Source organism: Diaphorina citri, unplaced genomic scaffold (genome assembly GCF_000475195.1).
Source record: "Diaphorina citri unplaced genomic scaffold, Diaci psyllid genome assembly version 1.1 scaffold1915, whole genome shotgun sequence".
NCBI lineage: Eukaryota > Metazoa > Arthropoda > Insecta > Hemiptera > Psyllidae > Diaphorina > Diaphorina citri.
Genome location: NW_007379341.1, coordinates 8660 through 30295, shown reverse-complemented (window position 1 = coordinate 30295; position 21636 = coordinate 8660). Strand labels below are relative to the sequence as shown.

The 21636-nt window shown below is 39.6% G+C and overlaps 1 protein-coding gene across 1 annotated transcript in view; it reads left to right on the top strand.

Moving 5' to 3' along the window:
- The window catches only part of LOC103517642 (zinc metalloproteinase nas-13-like), a 35425-nt gene extending 18265 nt beyond the window's left edge, over window positions 1-17160 (top strand). Inside the window, exons 3-5 of the mRNA XM_026829664.1 lie at window positions 10369-10510; window positions 11055-11188; window positions 16843-17160. Of these exons, the coding sequence (XP_026685465.1) occupies window positions 10369-10510; window positions 11055-11188; window positions 16843-16947 (381 nt within the window). The 3' untranslated portion in view covers window positions 16948-17160. The remainder of the gene's footprint in view (window positions 1-10368; window positions 10511-11054; window positions 11189-16842) is intronic.
- The last annotated feature ends 4476 nt before the right edge of the window (window positions 17161-21636 follow it).

Sequence of the window (21636 nt, the reverse complement as noted above, 5' to 3'; positions counted from 1 at the left end):
CTGTTAGGTCTACCTGATAGTGAGTGGCCGGCCATAAGGTTCGTTCTCGGAACGGCAGGTTTACTCTTGTCCTGTCCTCCTTCTGAACGGTAGGTACCTACATAAGTACTGATAGAGGAATAGGATAATATTGATGTATTTGAATTTTGAAATCAAAAAGAAACATTCTCATTATTATGAAGTAGGGCTCCGACCCGCCAAGTCATAACAGATTGACAGAGCTACTTAGAGATATTAAATACGCCACAGACCAAGTAGCCGTTTTCAGTTAGTTGTAGAGGAAAAAACTACAAATGAAAAACTATTGAACATTTTTCGCGGTTATTTCTCATTCGCACATGGCTTAGCTTCCTATACTACTGATAGCTGATAGCTTGTATGTCCAACGAGCAGATTATTATCAGCACCTTTCCCGATTTTTTTCTCAATTCCTCCTGAAGATAAATCCCTTCTGAGCAGAAGGGGGAATAGAATGCAGTAGGATACCTGGTAGTGCAATTGGAGATTTTACAAGGTAAGGCAAGTAGAGAAATGCATCAGGCACTTAATGTTCTTCCCTCATTAACAACCTATCTCTTTTCCTCTTCTCTGTATCCTATTTTGAAAGAGAAGGTCTCTTTTATCGTTCTACCTTATATCTTTTCTGTGTACCATTATGTTCATTTGATATCATATTACTCATATGCATTTGCATATCCCCACTGCTGACAGCATGTCTCTCTAATAGTGAACGCTTCTCGTATTTCATTTCTGTCAAGGAACGACTTGCGCCCTTTTAGTTCCCGGACGTCATGAGACATTTGAGACCATGGTTCACTTTGGAAGTTTTCTCTTCTGCCTCGGTAAACTTTCACCTCCCTGGAGACAAGTCATGTTGCAATAACAACAATGAAGAGCGGAGAAAAATCTTATTTTGTATTCATCTTCCTTCGACCTTTGAGAAAAATTTCTGGCAAGAGCATCACAACATTCTTTTTCTCCCCCTTCAACTTTTCATGATGTGCTCGCTTCATTCAAACATTGCGAGCGCAGTGAATTCAAGATTTTCCAAGCGGGCTTTCCGAGTCCCCGGGAGGATTCACTTCATAATTTTATATTTCCAACAACAATTTAATATCTTGAGAAACTTTCCAAATCTACATTTTTCTCTTCTTCTGCTTGGAGAGCAGAACTTACTGGAATGGTGGCATTCTACTTATGGTTTACATACTTACTTTCCTGGTTTGATATTTAGCCACAATTTTTTTGACCTGACTCGGATCGGAACCAACAACCCCCAGATCGGATGTCCACCGCGCTAATCGCCACACTATTGAAGTTGGTGTTGAACTCCATATTGAGAAACAAAAGCGAGAAATTCCCTCTCTTGTTAATTTTTTGTCTCATCTCTGCAAATATACTAGGTCTGGGACTGGGATAGGATGAATTGTGCCATCTGCTGACGTATTCGATCCTGTCTCACCCACTACAAATGTACCTGGAAAAGCAGAAGAGACAGATATATTGGGATTGTATCTGGAATGGTGATGAATATGTCACTACTCCTGGTATTGGTGCTAGTCATTGTGCAGGACATTAATCATCCTGACATGTCGGTGAGACGATTTGACAAGAGTGTTCTCTGTTTTTTAATTTTCTAATATCAGCTCTTTTATTGACTAACATTTTTGGATTGGAACTTGGCTTTATCATGTTTGTGTTTTTGAGGGTTATCTATTCTTAGTTGTTTTCTTATGTGACATGAAAACCTCGCCAACATCATCACAAACGTGCAATTCCGATTGAATAATAAAACAGCAATCGGGGACACGAAAAATCGGAACAGCAATTGATAAAAAATAAATGCTAATTTTATTCTCTTGTAAAAAAATAAAATTAAAATAATAAAAAATGCAGAACTTTCAAGTTTGAAGAGACTTTTTCTCCGTTTTTTATATCCCCGTCAGGAGAGAGTGTAGTGTCGAGTCAGATTTGGCAGAGCTTTTTGGCCTTTAGCCCAGTCATTCCTTTGCTAAGCATTTAGATAATAGCTAATCAATGCCTTCCAGTATTAGATCCTTGGATATACAATTTATTTACTTTGTTGTAACTTTCTGTATAACCAAAAATACAGAATGTGTCTACATTCCACAAAGACACAAATCTCGTATCATGACTCCAAATACTAAGACAGACTTTGTTTCCAGGTATGTCAAGTTGTTAGAATGTAGAGAGATATGTACGTCTGTGCTGTGTAACAGGGGTTAGGAGTATACATAGGTATGTATTTATGTCGCGCACAGACTATTTCAATGGAAGAAAACTGATATAATTATTATCCCACATGACATTTGTACATAAGGCCTCATATGACATATGTATAGGACACAACTTTGTACATGACCTTGTTTAAACTGCGGGGGGGTAAAAGGACTTTTCAGTCTCATACTGGCAGGAAGAAAAGGTGTCAAGTTTCCACACTGCTAAATTTTATGACCTAACTTGGAGGCGAACCATCAACCTCCAGATCCGAAGTCCTGCACCTTGCTAACCACTGCAGAAGAAGTTTTTCAATTTTGAGACCTCAAACTGGGATGCAATAGTCCTACATACTGGTCTCCGACTCCGAAATAGAAAAGATCCCCCCCCCCATTTCAATGTAATGGAGGAAAACCACGTAAGAGGAAAGAGGACAGGGAAAACTATTTGACGGGTCAGTCCAAGTGGGGGGGGATGGAATTATTTTCCATAAATACCATTCCCCAAGAACATCATTACGAAGTCTCCTCATTGAGCTGAGATCCCGCCAATATTGTGAGATGACCAGAGATATGAAATTTCATGAATTTTAAAATTTTCATAATAATGAAAGCAGCATATTCCGACTGAAAGATGTGAAAAAGCTGCTAATAGTGAGCTATGAAAGGACGGAGAGGGAGAGAGAGAGAACTTCAGGAGGAGGTGATTGGCTAGTGCTGGAGAAGAGACGAAAAAGACCTCATTGATAGATAATATTTTCTGATGTCCTGAACTCCCTGACACCAGAACATAACTTCGAGGTAGGGAGAATGAGTAAGCACCTTCACATACTGTGAAAGGCAAAATTTTTATTCAGAAGAAACGTGCTGTTCCTATGGAATTTCTAGTAGGAATATTGGGTGGGCAATTTCTTTCCCCAATTTAGTAAATAAAATTTTATCAGAATTATTATCTTAACATTCAAATTTTCTGAGAATTTTGAGAAGAAAATACACAATGAACCACCGAAGCTCCTCGATGCTATGGAAAGAGTGGGAAGAGTAAAGGAAGAAATAGGAGAAGGAAAAATGAAGAAGAGGAGACGAAATGAAGAACGGAAATAAGAGTCGATTCTTTGGAAAAAAAATTAAAATAAAATAGGAAATGAACTCGGCACACAAAAGTTCTCTTTTTTTCCCCTGAATTATTTTCTTATACTACCAAATTATCTTTTTTGCTTCCCTTTTTTGATTTTAAATGATAAGTAGGTACCTATGAAAAGAATCGCGGGAATAAAAATTGTTATTTTTTGGTCTCTCTCTCTCTCTCTCTCTCTCTCTCTCTCTGTCTCTCATTCCCCTTTCCTCCAACTCCAAGTAGACTTACGTACGTTCGAATTGAGGCTGGTAATGCTACCAAATGACCAAATAGGATTGATACCCTCCCCTTCTCTCTCCTCTCTTCTCTAAAATTTACTTTTGCTCCCTATTCCCAATATTTCTCTCTCCCTTGCTCCTATTTGGCCCAGCATACTTTCAAGCCTTCCAACCTTTCATATAATATTTGTTGCTAGAACTTGTCATAATATAAATCAGGGTTGTCCCACCCGCGGCCCAAGGGGCGCATGCGGCCCGCGAAAGCCCGCAAAAACCCGTGTAGAAGGCCCCACCTGTGAGTTGAATTTTTAACTTTGCGGCCCGCCAACTCTCTACCTTAGTCTCTTGTGGCCCTCGGGTGCGCAAAGGTTGGACAACCCTGATATAAATCTACCCAAACTCATAAACTTGCCCACCTCTGATCCTTGCTTTCACCCTTTTATTTCTTCCTCTTCTCTCTTTATCTCCCTTTCGTCTTCACCTTCTTTACCCTCCCTTCACCCTTTTCTTCGCTTTCATCTTCCTCCTCGTTCTCCTTCTTATCCTCTACTTTTTCCCTGAGTCCTGCTCTTCTTCCTCTACCTTCCCTTCCTCCTCCTCCTTTATGTTTCCCTCCCCTCTCCACTCTTCTACTTCCTTTCTTTCTCCGCTTTCGTAAATACCTATAAAGTATTAGGAAAGTAGTACATTATAAATTTTTGAAAACTTTTTTTTTTCCGGGTCATGTCCCCGCATTCTCCTCGCTTATGATTTATCGGAAGGCTTTCGGCCTCCATTATTTGTGTTATGTATCGGGCTTTTTTTTTACTCTATATGTTTTTTTTTTTTTTTTTTTTTTTTTTTTTTTTTTTTGTGTTTTTTTTTTTTTGACCAGAAGTTTGACTATGTTGTCCACAGGAGCGCGGTATAGGAAATCCGACAACATCTGAGGACATTGAGAATGAAAATTGAATTTTTAGAGTGATTTTGAAACGATAGGACCTCCGTTATCAGTTCCCTCTTAACATTTTTTGTGTTTTGTATCGGGCTTTTTTTTTTCTTTATATTTTTTTTTTTTTTTTTTTTTTTTTTTTTTTAGTTAATGGTGTTTTTTTCCTGAAGAATGTATTTTCTATGGTAATAGGTGAACTTTAAACCACAGATTTGGAGTGTTTTCAATCAGAAATTGATTTTTCTCGCTGATTCGGTGTGATGATCGATATTTGTTTAATTGATTTTCAGTTTCAAATTGTTTGAACCACAACCATGGAACCTTTTGTTATTAATCAAAGTCGTCAACGTCATTTGGAATAACTAGGATTTCGTTTGGTAGTTGCATTATTAGACCGCTCAAATGTTTCTCTCAACTCCGTCACAGATCAGCGGATCACAGTTCTCGGATAAAGGACCTTCTGTTGTGCGTAGTGGGAACACTCTCATTTATGTAAATTACATTGCCTACAGAATATTCAGAGGAAAAAAAATCGGATTAAAATCCTCAAACATCTTAGACCTGAAGACGCCCAGCAATTTCTCTTTTATTAGGCACACATTCACATCCCTGTTTTGAAACCCTCTCCCCATCTCTCCTATCCCGATGTCATTCACATTTACCAATACGATAAATTCAATGTTTATGACGCTAATGTTACGTTTCTCCAGTTACCTTCTCCGGGAACTTTCTCGCCTCTTCTGAGATTGGGGAAGTGGAATCTCAGCCTGAGGATATTATCATGACGGTGCTTCTGGCTTTTTCTAGCTCCACTGAAACTGAGTGAGGATATGAGGAAGCGAAGACGCATTGCCTCGTTGTACTGCCAGACTTTTTTTCCCGTCTCGCTATCTCTCCTTCCTATCGCTCTTTCTCTTCCACCATCCCCTCTCTCCCTCCCTCCCTCCCTCCTTCTTATCCCTCTTTTTTCATCCCCTCCCCTCCTTTATCTCCTACCCTCCCCTCCCTCTCCCTCCCTCCTTTCTATCTCTATTTCCCTCCCTCTGAGTGCCATGCCAGTAGATATAGTAAGTATTGAAAATGTGCCAAGTCACGGACCTGTAGCCTGTAGGACCTCTCCCATGCTAAAACAATAGCATGTCCCGGACACATAGCATGGCTAGAGAGTCCTGTGGGAACCTACAACACATGGTCAGGCCCAGTGGGGTTTAGGTGGATATGAACGCCACGTTCACATGGGTCGAAGTGTGATCTCTACCTTTGAGTTAAAATGTATAAAACTTGTGCTAATTTTAGTATTATAATTTATTATTATGACCCTATAAGAAAGAAGGAGACACTATATTACTTGAGAGAGAGAGAAAGGAAAGCCAGAAGGAAAGGGAAAAAGGAGAGAGTCTGAGAGAGAAAAAGAGGAAGGAAAATTGGAGAGAAAGAAAAGGAGCAGGAGAAGAAGGTAAAAATGAGGAAAAAGGGGAGAAGGAGGGAGAGAGAAATATAATTGGAGAAGGAAATAAAAATATGACGGGTTGACAGGAAAGGGAAAGAGAGAAGAAAACGGGAAATAAAGATAGAGAGAGAAAGAGGGAGAGAAAGAGGGAGAGAAAGAGAGAGAAAGAGGGAGAGAAAGAGGGAGAGAAAGAGAGAGAGAAAGAGGGAGAGAAAGAGAGAGAGAAAGAGGGAGAGAAAGAGAGAGATAAAGAGGGAGAGAGAGAGGGAGGGAGAGAAAGAGAGAGAGAAAGAGCAGAAGAGTTAGAGTGGGAGGGCGAAGGGAAGAAAGGAGAGAAAGAAGAGAAAAGGGTAAAGTTTCCCTTTTGAAATTTGAATATTCGAGAAAACCATAAAACCAAAAAACTTGTTTTTGGGGGATTTTTTGTTTCGGACTGTTGCACTGCTTGGTGTGGTCGTGTTTGTACTAAGCCATATAAAATCCAAGATGTCGCCCCATCGGAAACGTTTCCGAAAAGCGAATACAAATTTCCACGTCCCCACTTTTGCTTCTTTCCCTTTTCTCTCTCCCTTCTCCTCCCTTTCTTTATTTCTCTTCCTACTCCCACCCATCTCTCTTTGTTATTCAGTTCTTTTTTCCTCCTTTTCCCTCTCCCCTTTTAGCTCTCTCTCTCTCTCTCTCTCTCTCTTCTCCATCTATCCCTCCTTCTCCTCCTCCCTTTCTCTCTTCCCTTTATTTTTGTTTCCCCAGGCGAATAATTCCCGTTTTTTGTTTCGAAAGAGAGAGGAAAAGTTTCCTTTTTTTTCCTCAAAAACATCAGCGACCCCACCCAAGTGTCCAAACTTTTGAGCCCCCAACAATCAAACAATCATTTTCAATTCAATCAGGGAATATCCCCCCTCCTCTTTCCCATAAGGAAAAATGGGAACAGGGCGTGTCAAAAGTTTCGCTTTTCGTCCCAAGTCGTGAGTTTTGTTAGTCCCATCTGTGTTAGTATGACAAAAGATTTTTCCGTCAATTTTTGGGCCCGATGGGGCCTTCCGGGGCCCTTTAGAGGCCTCTTTTATGAATTTTTTCTTAATTTTGATAAAATTTGGCAAGAGTCCTTTTACTCCAGCAGTAAGCTACTGGAATACTAGATACTCTTTTATCGCTGTCAAATTCTCGAATTATATGGGAGACAAAATTCCATACTTCGATGAACCCACAACCTCCTGTTTCCGAGGCGAGTAATTTGACCACTACACCACCGAAGTAAATCCATCGAGACCACTTTTTATGTAGTGGTGTACCACTGCAAAAATTGGAGAGGCAGCGAAAATGAGGTAGTGAGGGAGAGAGGGGGGAGTGAGGGAGATAAAAGGGGTAGGGAGGAAGAGAAAGGGAGGGAGAATGAGCGAAAACATATTTCCCATGATAAATGATGTCGGTGTTTGTTGTCTATCAATCTTTATCACTCAAACCCAAATCTCTCTCCCACTCTCTATCTCTTTCTCTCCATCCTATATCCCTCCTTCTCTCTCTCCCTCCCTCCCTCCCACTCTTTTGTTTTCCCCATAACTATTATTTATCCATCTTGCTTTTGTCTCACCATCCCCCTCCTCTCTCTCTCATCTTCCCTTCCTCCCTCTTTATCTTTTTTTTTTCTTTCCTCTAAGTCAACATTTGAGAGTCAAAAACTCAAAACGGGTCGTTTTGATCTTTTTATTTGAAGCTCCGTTTCATTGATATCTCACTCTCCTTCCCTCTCCCCCCCCTCCCTCTCTCTCTCTCTCTCTCTCCCTCTTTCTTTCTCCCCCTCTCTCTCCTCCATTGCTCGTCTTATCTTGAAGGAGAACTTCATCCACTTTCTCTTGTCTCTTTCTTATTCTCTCCCGCTTTCTCGCACTCTCTACCTCCATTTCTCTCTATTTTACTACCTATTCCTTCTTTTCTCCATCTCTCTCTCTCTCTCCCGCCCTATTTCCACGTCTCTCTGTCCCTTTCTCTTACTTTCCTCAGACTGTTTCTACCTTCCTATACTTTCTATCTGATGTGTTTAAATCATCCCTCTCTTTATGCAATAGCTCTTTTTTATTTTCTCCTTCCCTTTCTCCGCCCTTTTTTTCTCGATCTTTCTGTTCTTCTCTTCCTTTTCCTCTCTCCTCTACCCCCAAATTTCTTTTCCACCCTTCTTTTCTTCCTCTTTCTCTCTTTCGAGGGATCCCTTTTTTGTCAGTTTTCTTCAATGTTTCTTTTCTTCTTGTTCTTAGCTTTATTCTTCTTTTTTATTTATCAGTTTTCTTCAATGTCTCTTTTCTTTTTCCTTTTATCCCGGACAAGCATGTCACTTTCGACATCTTCCTCCTCGCTTTGACCATCAGTCTTGTCAGTTTTCACTTTATCTTCGAGTTGGAGAGTATAAGTGCTGATAATGGTAAGTCAAGGTCAGGGGTTTTTCACTTCGGACGTATCCTCTGTCTGTCTTACTTATCTTCTTCTTTAGTTTGGACATTTTCCTGTCTGTCTTACTTAGCCCTTTTTTTACCTTCGAAGATGTTTGATAGAGGGAACTGTAACTGAGGTTTTATCGCCTCGAAAGCGAAGAGAGAAAGAAGTCTGTCTGACTTATCCCATTTATCTTTGAATCCATTATTTTTCTTTGAAGATGTTTGATAGAGGGAACTGTAACTGTTGAGGTCTTAACGTCTCGAAAGCGAAGAAAGAAGACAGGATAGGAGAAATCCAGCCGTCCCGGCTGTCTGTCTTACTTATTATCCATTCTTTTTGATAGAGGGAACTGTAACTGTTGAGATCTTATCGTCTCAGAAGCGAAGAAAGAAGACAGGACAGGAGAAATCTAGCCGTTTCGGCTGTCTGTCCTTGGCCAGCCACTATCAGGTAGACCTGACAGACGGACCTGATTAGGTGTACCTGTCAGGGTGTCAGGTCTACCTGACTGGCTGTCCTTACTTTATCAGCCGTCCCGTGCGGCGTCCTTTGTTGCTACAGTTCCCTCTACCTTCTTCTTCGCCTTTTAGACGGGGTCGGCGTTTTACGTCAGCCCTCAATCAGCCCTAGGCTGGTCACTTTTGGGCACAAAAAAAAAGTTATTGTTATAAATTCGTGTTTTATGATTCCCATGGAAAACAATAAACATACGATTATATAGGAGAAAAGAAGAGACGGAAAAAGATGAGAGAAGGGAAGGGAGAAGAAGAAAAAAGAAGAGGAAACAAGAGAGAAAATAGAATAGAATGGAAAGGAAAACAAAAGAAGAAGCTCAGGAGAAGAGAGATGAGAAAAGGAAAGAGGAAAATAGGAGAGGAAAAAGAGTAAGAACATCAGAGCAAAAGAGAAGAGAGGACGAGAGACAAGAGGAGACGGGAAGGGAAGAGAAGAGTTTTCTCTAGAGGCTTAGAGGAGAGGAAAGCAGAGAGAATAAAAGATTGAAAAGGAAGAGAAAAGAACAGAAACATCACACGACTTCCTATTACATTACTTTCCTTGTAATATGATTTCAGCAAAAAGGTGTCACCCTGGGACAACGGGAGGGCCTGAGCAGAAAAGACATCCAGAAGATCAAGAAAATGTACAAGTGTGGAAAGAAGAAGTAAATACTGAAATGAACCATTAGTTAATATCATAAATTGGTTAATTTGAACTTTAAACTGAAATAATAATTATGTATGGTGGATTTCATCAATATTTTTTCAGTCCTTAGAAGGCCCGATAAGCTAACAGACTGTTAAGTTCAATTTGATTTGTAGGTAAAGGCTTCCAGGGCCGTTAAGCTAACAGGCTATTAGAGACTGAAAAAGAACTATTTTTCTTAGGGTATTTATGAAAATGGATACTTACGAGTTGGTTATTTATCCCGACTCGGAGTTTCGTCTATTTCATAGACATTATCAAGTTTCCCTTGTTTCCCTTGAAAATGTCTATGAAATAGACGAAACTCCGAGTCGGGAGTCGGGATAAATAACCAACTCGTAAGTATCCATTTTCATAAATAACCTAAGAAAAATGGTATTTACAAAGGATGTCAAAATTAAATAAATTCATTAATAGTGACTGAAAAAGAAGGTTGGTGAAATCCAGTAGAGTGATTAATTGATTATATTTTTCAATACCGAGGGGCCCGGGTTCCCCCCCTACGGCTTCCCTTTTGCTACTTTACTATAGGATAGAATGAAAATTCTACCAGTGACTATCAACTTGAGTATTTAGACTATTTAGTAAATTAGTTGAATTGCCCCTTGTTATTAGCTTAAGTTTTAGAATGTCTGTTATTTTGTCTGTTTTACTTAATCTTATATTATAAGAACATTATTTATTATATGTACCTAATACCTAAATAGAAGATCCCTCTATCTATCCTCATAATATCACAAACTCGTTTGTCTCTTCAACAGGTGAATCTACAAAGCGGTGGATGTCTATCCAAGAAGGGAACTATTGAACATGAGATGATGCATGCTCTCGGCTTCTTGCATGAACAGAACAGATCTGATCGGGACAAGTTCATTACGGTCAACTACAACAACATCCAGTCAGGTAATAACAGGTTCGATTCCCACCCAGGTCAAACTATATCCGAAACAGATAAGGTTCGTTCTCGGATCGGTAGGTCTTCGAACTTTATCCTAAACAGATAGGTCGGCAATTGACTACCAGGAGTAGTACCAGGTAGATCTGACCTATTATTGCTGCCATACATTATCAGGTAGACCTGACAGGCACATCTGTTAGGTCTACCTGATAGTGAGTGGCCGGCCATAAGGTTCGTTCTCGGAACGGCAGGTTTACTCTTGTCCTGTCCTCCTTCTGAACGGTAGGTACCTACATAAGTACTGATAGAGGAATAGGATAATATTGATGTATTTGAATTTTGAAATCAAAAAGAAACATTCTCATTATTATGAAGTAGGGCTCCGACCCGCCAAGTCAAAACAGATTGACAGAGCTACTTAGAGATATTAAATACGCCACAGACCAAGTAGCTGTTTTCAGTTAGTTGTAGAGGAAAAAACTACAAATGAAAAACTATTGAACACTTTTCGCGGTTATTTCTCATTCATACTCGTCTCCTAATCCACAGGTCGTGAGAACAACTTTGAGAAGGCCAAGAAGGACTACGCTGATGCTTTAGGCGTGGGATATGACTACCGCAGTGTTATGCATTACTCTCCTAACTCTTTCTCTCGGAACAACCTGCCCACTATCGAACCCAAGGTAAGTTGACTGTGAGTCTGGTACCCGAACCACTCTTCCCACTGATTTTTTTCTGAGAGTCCTATTCGACCAGAAAGAATACTAGTAAGTAGATGTACCTACTATCATTATTCTATTTATTCTATGAGATCATGTATTACGAACGAATGTGATTTCTGGGCACATTACCAAGGGAAGAGGGATTTGAAATAAAATTTATGTTACGAATATAAGAATATTGTGGATATTACGGTATTACGAATACTACCGAGTAGAAGAATAGAAAAGAAGAACGTTATGAAGTTATAAGCAAAACAACACATTATTGGATATATAACACTAACACTACTATTCGTTATATTAAACCTTAAGAAACGAAAGCTAGCACATGAAAAAGAAAGAAGAAAACAAAGAGGAAGAAGTAGGAGTCCTATTCGACCAGAAAGAATACTAGTAAGTAGATGTACCTACTATCATTATTCTATTTATTCTATGAGATCATGTATTACGAACGGATGTGATTTCTGGGCACATTACCAAGGGAAGAGGGATTTAAATGAAATTTATGTTACGAATATAAGAAGATTGTGGATATCACGGTATTACGAATACTACCGAGTAGAACGAATAGAAAAGAAGAACGTTATGAAGTTATAAGCAAAACAATACATTAGATATACCTATTCCTTATATTAAACCTTAAGAAAGGAAAGCTAGCACAGGGAAAAGAAAGAAGAAAACAAAGAGGAAGAAGTAGAAAGAGAAGCAGGAGGAAGAAATAGAGCGAGAGAAAACAAAGAAAGCGAACAAGAATGAGAGAGGAAGATGGAGAGAGAGAAAAGATGACATGGTAAAGAAAAAGACAGAAGATTATTGTTTTATACTTGGTACCTATAGCAAACGTATCTGATATAAAAACTCCCTTTCTTTCTCTTACACTTCTCTCTCTCTCTTCCTCTTTTCCTTCCCTCTCCCTCCCACTATGTACGTATCCCCCTGTCCCTCTCTATCTTGATATCCCTTTCTTTCCCTCTTTTTCAATTTCTTTCTCTTTTTATTATTCCACATGATTCCCATCTTAGTCTCCCTCTGTCCCTTTCTATGTATCTCTCTCTCTCTCTCTTCCTCTATTCCTTCGTCTCTCTACCTCCTTTCCCCTTTTCATCCTTTCTCTTTGTATCTCTCATCTCTCTCTCTCTGTCTCCTCTCTCTCTCTCCTCTCTCTTTCTCTCTCCTACTCATATTGTCACGGGAACATTGTTTAGTATGGTTGTCATGAATGCTATTGAGGTCAATTTTATGACGTACCTATAATCATATCATAAACCGAGAGAGAGAGAGAGAGAGAGAGAGAGGGGGGGAGGGAAGGGGAGAGACAGTACTGTAAATTGGTGCAGAGAGAGAAGAGGAGTGAGAATGAGAGAGAGAGAGGGACAAGGAGTAAAAGAGAGATAGAGAGAGACGAGATAAAAGGAAGGAACGGGATTTAGAAAGACGGAAGGAATAGAGTAAGAGAGAGAGAGAGGGAGGGAGGGAAGTCGACACAAATAGACCACCAGTGGCACACGATGATAACTAGATCAACTAAACACATACATATATCTCTCTCTCTCTCTCTCTCTCTCTCTCTCTCTCTCTCTCTCTCTATTCCCTCGTTTCCCTCCCTCTGTCTCTTTCTTTCCCCCTTCCAGCCTCTTCCTCTGTCTTTATATTCTCTCTCTACCTCTTCATTTTCATCACTCTCTGCCTCCCTTGTGTCCGCCAAATGCGGGGTATGGATAAGAAGGAGAGGGATGAAGGAAAGAAGAAATAGAGAGAGAGACAGAGAAGAGGGTAAAGATAACAGGGAGGAAAGGAGGGAGAGAAAGTCAAAGGCGAGCAGATAAAACTTAAAGAGCAGAGAGGAAGGGAAAGACAGCGAGAGCAGAAAAGGAGAGCAAGAGGATGTAAAGGGAGGGCGAGAGAGAGCGAAGGATGGATAGAGGGAAAGAGGAGAGACAGACAGAAAGAGAGAGAGAGAGAAGGGTGGAGGGAAAGAGAGAGAGAGAAAAGAAAAATAAAAGGAATGAAGGAGAGAGAGAGAGAGAGAGAGAAGGAGAGGGAGGGAGAGAAGGATAGAGGGAAAGAGGGATAAGGAAGGACATGCTAGAAAAATATTTCCTCGTCGTTTTTTATACGACTTTTATTTTTTTGCTGAGTTGTAAGAAAAAAAAATGTCGTAAAAACTCGTCTTATCCTTATAGCGTTTTGAGTGAAAAATTTTATATAGTCAAAAGGCGAGCAGATAAAACTTAAAGAGCAGAGAGGAAGGGAAAGACAGCGAGAGCAGAAAAGGAGAGAAAGAGGATGTAAAGGGAGGGCGAGAGAGAGCGAAGGATAAATAGAGGGAAAGAGGAGAGACAGACAGAAAGAGAGAGAGAGAAAGAGAAGGGTGGAGGGAAAGAGAGAGAGAAAAGAAAAATATAAGGAATGAAGGAGAGAGAGAGAGAGAGAGAGAGGGAGAGAAGGATAGAGGGAAAGAGGGATACGGAAGGACATGCTAGAAAAATATTTCCTCGTCGTTTTATATACGACTTTTATTTTTTTGCTGAGTTGTAAGAAAAAAAATGTCGTAAAAACTCGTCTTATCCTTATAGCGTTTTAGTGAAAAATTTTATAGAAATAAAACATCATGCCCCCAGACCCAGACTTGTGGAGCAACCTGTTCGGTACTGACCTAGGTTAAGCAACATTGACCGTGGTTAGTATTCGGATGGGTGACTGTTGGCTTTTTTCGGCCTCTCTCAGGGTGGATGATTTAATGACTTGGGTGGATGATTTAATCACCGAAGCTTTATGGCTTTATTTCTTCTTCTCCTTCTTTTCGGATTTCTTTTCAATCTCATCCTAACAGCATAAATGAGGTTTATTCTACAGTCTACACTATTCTACATATGTATAAGTATACTTTGGTAGATAGAAAACCCCCTTAATTTGATTTCTCAGAAAAGCAAAGTACCTAGGAAACTATGTTAAAAAAAGGGGTACCTACACTACCTACTTACGTGACGCAATATCGAGTTTATGACATCGACAAAGATTTTTTTTTTTTTTTTTTTTTTTTTTTTTTTTGAAGAGGTTTGTTTGACACAGGGGACTGTAACTGCTAAGGTCTTAGAGCCGAATGCACAGTTGTTCCTTAGGAAAGCACTAAAAGGAATCCCTAATCATTAATCCGAAATCAAAGAGAGAAATATTACACCTTACCTAAACACCTTAGTCCTACAAGAGGTTCCCTTTCTATGGGTTTAACAAAAACATAATTTAATATGCTTACACATAACAGTAGGTATTATGTTTCATAGAATTTGCACTCGTATGAAACATATATCGTGCAGGTTCCATAGAATTAAAATGAAAAGGGAAAAAAGGGAACGTAGGAGGGATAAAAATTAGAATACAGGGGGGGAGGAAAGGGAAATTTTTACAAGGGGGAGGGAAGGAAGGGGGGGAAAGGGAAATTTTTACAAGGGTTAAAGACGACTGCAGGGGAAAAACGAAATGTAGGAGGGATAAAATTAGACATCACAGGGAAAAAGGGGGGGAAATGTAAAAAGGGTTAAAGAAGAATTAGAGAAAAGGCAAAGCGAGACTTTAATTAAGACAAAGTATAATTTCATTTTGCATGTAGCTCTCTGATATCATAACAAACGTTGTAAATTTAAATAAAAACAACACTGCAAAGTTTATACCAAGGGGGGGAAAGGGAAATTTTTACAAGGGTTAAAGACGACTGCAGGGGAAAAACGAAATGTAGGAGGGATAAAATTAGACATCACAGAGAAAAAGGGGGGAAAATGTACAAAGGGGGAAAATGTAAAAAGGGTTAAAGAAGAATTAGAGAAAAGGCAAAGCGAGACTTTAATTAAGACAAAGTATAATTTCATTTTGCATGTAGCTCTCTGATATTATAACAAACGTTGTAAATTTAAATAAAAACAACACTGCAAAGTTTATACCTACCTAGATTTTAATGAGCTAATTAAACTCAGTTTAAACTTTAAATGTGTCGTCAGTTGCTATGCACCTACATAAATCACAAGATTATGTAGGAATTTGTAGGATAGAAAAAAAAAGTAAAAAGGTTTCAGGTAGGATTTCATTTCTGTCCCTTCTCTTCACTTCCTCTTCTTTCTCTCTCTCTCTTCTCTTCCTCTTCTCTCTCTCTCTCTTCTCCTTTATTCATAGACAAAGAGCTAACTTCTCATAACTTCTTCTTCTTCTTCTTCTTCTTCTTTGTATTTTCTCGTGTTTAGGCGAAGTCGGTCAGATAGATTTTAAAAATTCATGTATTCTCAGTTTAAACTTTAAATCTGTCGTCAGTTGCTATGCACCTACATAAATCACAAGATTATGTAGTAATTTGTAGGATAGAAAAAAAAGTAAAAAGGTTTCAGGTAGGATTTCATTTCTGTCCCTTCTCTTCACTTCCTCTTCTTTCTCTCTCTATTCTCTTCCTCTTCTCTCTCTCTCTCTTCTCCTTTATTCATAGACAAAGAGCTAACTTCTTCCAACCAAGCTAACTAGGCTGGCTGTCTGAGACTAAAAGGGTAGAATTTGTCCTGTTTATATTGACAAAAAGTCTGGAACTAAAAGGAGGTGAAATTTGTGTTGTTTTTTATTGGCAAAATGTTCGCATTCGCACAATTGCTGAACACACGGATTCACAAAAAAAGTTATTGTTTTAAATTCGTGTTTTATGATTCCCATGGAAAACAATAAACATACGATTATATAGGAGAAAAGAAGAGACGGAAAGAGATGAGAGAAGGGAAGGGAAAAGAAGAAAAGCGGCCTAGCGCTTACAAGGCAGACGCGCTACCAACCAAGCTAACAATACTGGATGTCTGGAACCAAAAGGGTGGAATTTGTCCTGTTTATATTGACAAAAAGTCTGGAAATAAAAGGGGGTGAAATTTGTGTTGTTTTTTATTGGCAAAATGTTCGCATTCGCACAGTTGCTGAACACACGGATTCACAAAAAAAAAGTTATTGTTATAAATTCGTGTTTTATGATTCCCATGGAAAACAATAAACATACGATTATATAGGAGAAAAGAAGAGAAGGGAAGGGAAAAGAAGAAAAAAGAAGAGGAAACAAGGGAGAAAATAGAATAGAATGGAAAGGAAAACAAAAGAAGAAGCTCAGGAGAAGAGAGATGAGAAAAGGAAAGAGGAAAATAGGAGAGGAAAAAGAGTAAGAACATTAGAGCAAAAGAGAAGAGAGGACGAGAGAAAAGAGGAGACGGGGAGAAGAGAGATGAGAAAAGGAAAGAGGAAAATAGGAGAGGAAAAAGAGTAAGAACATCAGAGCAAAAGAGAAGAGAGGACGAGAGAAAAGAGGAGACGAGAAGGGAAGAGAAGAGAAAAGGCTAGAGGCTTAGAGGAGAGGAAAGCAGAGAGAATAAAAGATTGAAAAGGAAGAGAAACTGTTACAATCCGTTTTTTTTTTTTTTTTTTTTTTTTTTTTTTTTAAGATAAAACGTACATTTCCACTCAGCCCTCAAGGTCTGAAACTCAGAATCTGTACGTAATATGATGAAATTTAAAATAATAATAGTAAAAATCCATTTTTCCCCTGGGGCACACAAAAAATGTGGCATTATTTTTAATAAACATTACTACCCATTACCAAGGGTAGGTTACATCAGGTTTTTGTCACCCTGGGACAACGGGAGGGCCTGAGCAGAAAAGACATCCAGAAGATCAAGAAAATGTACAAGTGTGGAAAGAAGAAGTAAATAACACAATAAAATGAACCATTAGTAAATATCCTAAATTAGTTAATTTGAACTTTAAACTGAAATAATATGTACGGTGCATTTCACCAATATTTTTTCAGTCCTTAGAAGGCCCGATAAGCTAACAGACTGTTAAGTTCAATTTGATTTGTAAGTATAGGTTTCCAGGGCCGTTTAGCTAAAAGGCTGTTAGAGACTGAAAAAGAACTATTTTTCTTAGGTTATTTATGAAAATGCATACTTACCTACGAGTTGGTTATTTATCCCGACTCGGAGTTTCGTCTATTTCATAGACATTATCAAGTTTCCCTTGTTTCCCTTGATAATGTCTATGAAATAGACGAAACTCCGAGTCGGGATAAATAACCAACTCGTAAGTATCCATTTTCATAAATAACCTAAGAAAAATAGTATTTACAAAGGATGTCAAAATTAAATAAATTCATTAATAGTGACTGAAAAAGAAGGTTAATTGGTGAAATCCAGTTATCCAGTAGAGTGATTAATTGATTATATTTTTCAATACCGAGGGGCCCGGGTACCCCCCTAGGGCTTCCCTTTTGCTACTTTACTATAGGATTGAATGAGAATTCTACCAGTGACTATCAACTGAGTATTTAGACTATTTAGTATCAATTTAGTAAATTAGTTGAATTGCCCCTTGTTATTAACTTAAGTTTTAGAATGTCTGTTATTTTGTCTGTTTTACTTAATTATTTATTATATCGGGTTTGCTATTTGCCCCCTCCCTCTGCCCCCATTAATCTACCAACTATAGGTAATAGCAAACTTCTCATGAGAGAGAGGGAGGGGGAGAGAGAGAGAGGAAGAGAAATAAGTCCTTGCAGTTATAAAGGGAGGGTGAGGAGAGGAAGAGAAAGAGAGAAAAGTGAAAGCGAGAGAGAAGTCAAAGGGAGAGAGGGAGAGAATCAGGGAGAACTAGCCAGGGAAAGAGAGAGAAGGAAATATGTACGTCCCAGATAAATGGAAAAGGGAAGTAATATTTCAAAGAGAGGGAAAAAGAGAAAGAGAGAGAGAGAAGGAAAGAGAGAGAGATAGAGAGAGAGAGAGAGAGAGAGAGAAAGAGAGAGAGAGAGAGGAAGAAGGAAATGTTATCCACAGTAAAATGTTGAATGTTAAAATCTACATAATTATGTTTGTGACGAATGACATATTGCGTGTTCGGAAAATAAAGGCGCATCCACACTTTTCTATAATATTGTTAAAAGCCTAGCGAACCTAGGTAGTTGGGCTGGATCAGTTTAATTCCATACGATAAAATCCGCCCCGGGCGGTAATCGAACCCGCGGCCTAGCGCTTACAAGGCAGACGCACTACCAACTAAGCTAACTAGGCTGGCAATTGATTCTTTAATGCCTTAGCCTTTTAAGACAAACCTACTATAATAAATAGGTAACCATATTTATGAACAAAATATATGGCACTCAAGCATCAATTCAGAAAATCTGATTGGCCAAAATTTGTTTCAGTCTGACTTGAGATTTTTTTATTTTCAATAAAAAGGGGTGTAAAGGGCTAAATGCGACATTTTTTTTCTTCCCATGTAAATCGTGACTGTTTTATTATTTCTTATTATTATTATAAACCCACCTACATACCTAATAGGTATTGTAAACCTTCCTACATATACCTACCTTATTTTACGTTTCCATATAAACATTCACCTATTATAGCTTTACAACAGGGGTGCCCAACCTTTTCAGAGGAAGATCGACTTGAATTTTCAATACAGTCTTGCGATCGACTTACCTAATGAGAGACTTGACTCTGAATTTGGTCCACAGTTTGGAGTAATCGGGTGTGTAGGATTATATTGTCAGGTTCAAACATTGCTGGGGATGCTGGTCTCGAACGACTTAAAATTTAAAATCAATCCGCAATCGACCGGTTGGGCAACCCTGCTATACAAGTAGGTTGTACATAATGTACATATTACGCTATGTAGGTATAACCTTCGCCTTGAAATTCAATTCCCTGTGCCACCACGGAGCTTTACGGAGGAACAAAAAGAGAGATAGAGACCAGGGAGGGATGAAGAAAGATAGAAGAGAAGAGAGAAAGGATAGAGCACCCTGTTGAGAGAGAGAGAGAGGAAGAGAAAAAAGGGTATAGTGTCCCGTTGAGAGAGAGGGAGAGAGAGAGGAAGAGACAGAGAGGGATAAAGAGAAGAGAGAAAGAAGGGTAGAGCACCCCATAGAGAGAATGAGAGAGCGAGAGAGAGAGAGAGAGGGAGAGAGAGAAGGAAGGAGGAGAAGGAGAGAGAGGGGGGAAGAATCTGTCGCGCCGATTCTAATATTATCTTGCCTTGAAATAAATGAGAGAGAAAGCCATACACATTGTAAGAAGGGAAAGAGAGAGGAAGAGAGAAAAATAGAAGCAGAACGGAGAGAGGGTTATTAGGAAGGAAAAGAAATGGAGAGAGAGGGAAGCAGTAAGATATGGAACAAAACAAGAGAGAGAGAGAAGGAGGGGGAGAGGGAGAGGGGAAAGAGAAAAAGGGAAAGGGGAGAGAGAGAGAGAGGAATAGTGGGAAAGAGCTGGTGTAGGGAAGGGAAAACTTGATATTATTAAAAAGTGAAAGGGGTGGAGAGAGAGAAAGAGAGGAGAGAGGTTTTTTTTTTTTTTTTTTTTTTTTTTTTTTTTTTTTTTAATTTTTCTATTCTGTGTCTGTCTAAGCATTCCATTCTATTCTATTCTATTCTATTCTATTGTTAACCCTCGCCCACTTCTTATTCTATCTACGCTTATCTTTACAGCCTTGTGTCATCGACCTAAGAGGACAAGAAAGGAACAAAAAGAGAGATAGAGACCAGGGAGGGATGAAGAAAGATAGAAGAGAAGAGAGAAAGGATAGAGCACCCTGTTGAGAGAGAGGGATGAAGAAAGATAGAAGAGAAAAGAGAAAGAAGGGTATAGCGTCCCGTTGAGAGAGAGAGAGAGAGGAAGAGAGAGAGAGAGGAAGAGAGAGAGAGAGGAAGAGAGAGAGAGAGAGAGAGAGGGAGAGAGAGAGAGGGATAAAGAAAGATAGAAGAGAGAAAGTAGGGGAGAGTGCCCCGTAGAGAGAGAGAGAGAAGGAAGGAGGAGAAGGAGAGAGAAAGGGGGGAAGATTCTGTCGCGCCGATTCTAATATTATCTTGTCTTGAAATAAATGAGAGAGAAAGCCATACACATTATAAGAAGGGAAAGAGAGAGAGGAAGAGAGAAAAATAGAAGCAGAACGGGAGAGAGGGTTATTAGGAAGGAAAAGAAATGGAGAGAGAGGGAAGCAGTAAAATATGGAACAAAACAAGAGAGAGAGAAGGAGGGGGAGAGGAGAAAGAGAAAAAGGGAAAGGGGGAGAGAGAGAGAGAGAGAGATGAATAGTGGGAAAGAGCTGGTAGGGAAGGGAGGGGACAGAGAAAACTTGATATTATTAAAAAGTGAAAGGGGTGGAGAGAGAGAAAGAGAGAGAAGAGGGAGGAAGAGAGAGAGAGGAGAGGGAGGAAGAGAGAGAGAGAGAGGAGAGGGAGGTAGAGAGAGAGAGAGGGAGGAAGAGAGAGAGAGAGAGAGAAAGAGTGGACAGCAAAGAGAGAGAATCGGGGCAGACTAGAAGCTAGGGAGAAGAGGGAGAGAGACAAAGAAGTAGAGGGAGGGGGACAGATATAGACGGAGAGATTGGGAAAGAAAGAGAGGGAGAGAGAGACAGATATAGAAGGAGAGATTGAGGAGAGGGAGGGAGAGGGAGATATAGAAGGAGAGATTGAGGAGAGGGAGGGAGGCAAAGAGAGGGAAAGATGGAAAAGGGGAAGACGAAGGATTTTTCTTAAAGATAGGAAAAATCTTAAGGATAAGAAAAATCCAGCTTTTTTTTATTTTACTACTTGTAGAGTTTGGTCTGATGCCAAGATACTGCTTACAAATTGTTTTTAACCCTCTGGGGTTCTCATCAGAAAGCCACCAGATCTCCCAGACGGTCAATCGTCCAGATACCAACCACGTACAACGTTGCTTCGGTGATCTATGAGGAACTGGTGCGTTCGAAGAGGTATGTCGCTTTTTTTTTTTTTTTTCATTTAAACATTTCTTCTCTCTCCTTGCAAAAAGACTCTCACTCAGTAATTTATCTAGACAAAAATTTACAACTATAGGGACTAAACAGCCCTAAAGGATGGGTTAAGCTTCTACGAATCTAAGTTGGACCTGTCGTGTAAAAAAAACAAGGTCGCATGTTCGATCCCTGTATAGGGGCGGACTTTATCCTAAAGAGGAGAGGTTCGTTCTCAGAAAAGCTCGCTTTGTCCTATCCTGTACAAGGGGTGCAGCCTCTCTTCGATTTCGAAATCGGGTTTGCTATTTGCCCCCTCCCTCTGCCCCCATTAATCTACCAACTATAGGTAATAGCAAACTTCTCATGAGAGAGAGGGAGGGAGGGGGAGAGAGGGAGAGGAAGAGAGAAAAGTGAAAGCGAGAGAGAAGTCAAAGGGAGAGAGGGAGAGAATCAGGGAGAAATAGCCAGGGAAAGAGAGAGAAGGAAATATGTACGTCCCAGATAAATGGAAAAGGGAAGTAATATTTCAAAGAGAGGAAAACAAGAGAAAGAGAGAGAGAGAGAGAGAGAGAGAGAGAGAGAGAGAGGGAGGGAGAGAGGAAGAGAGAGAGAGAGAGAGAGAGAGGAAGAAGGAAATGTTG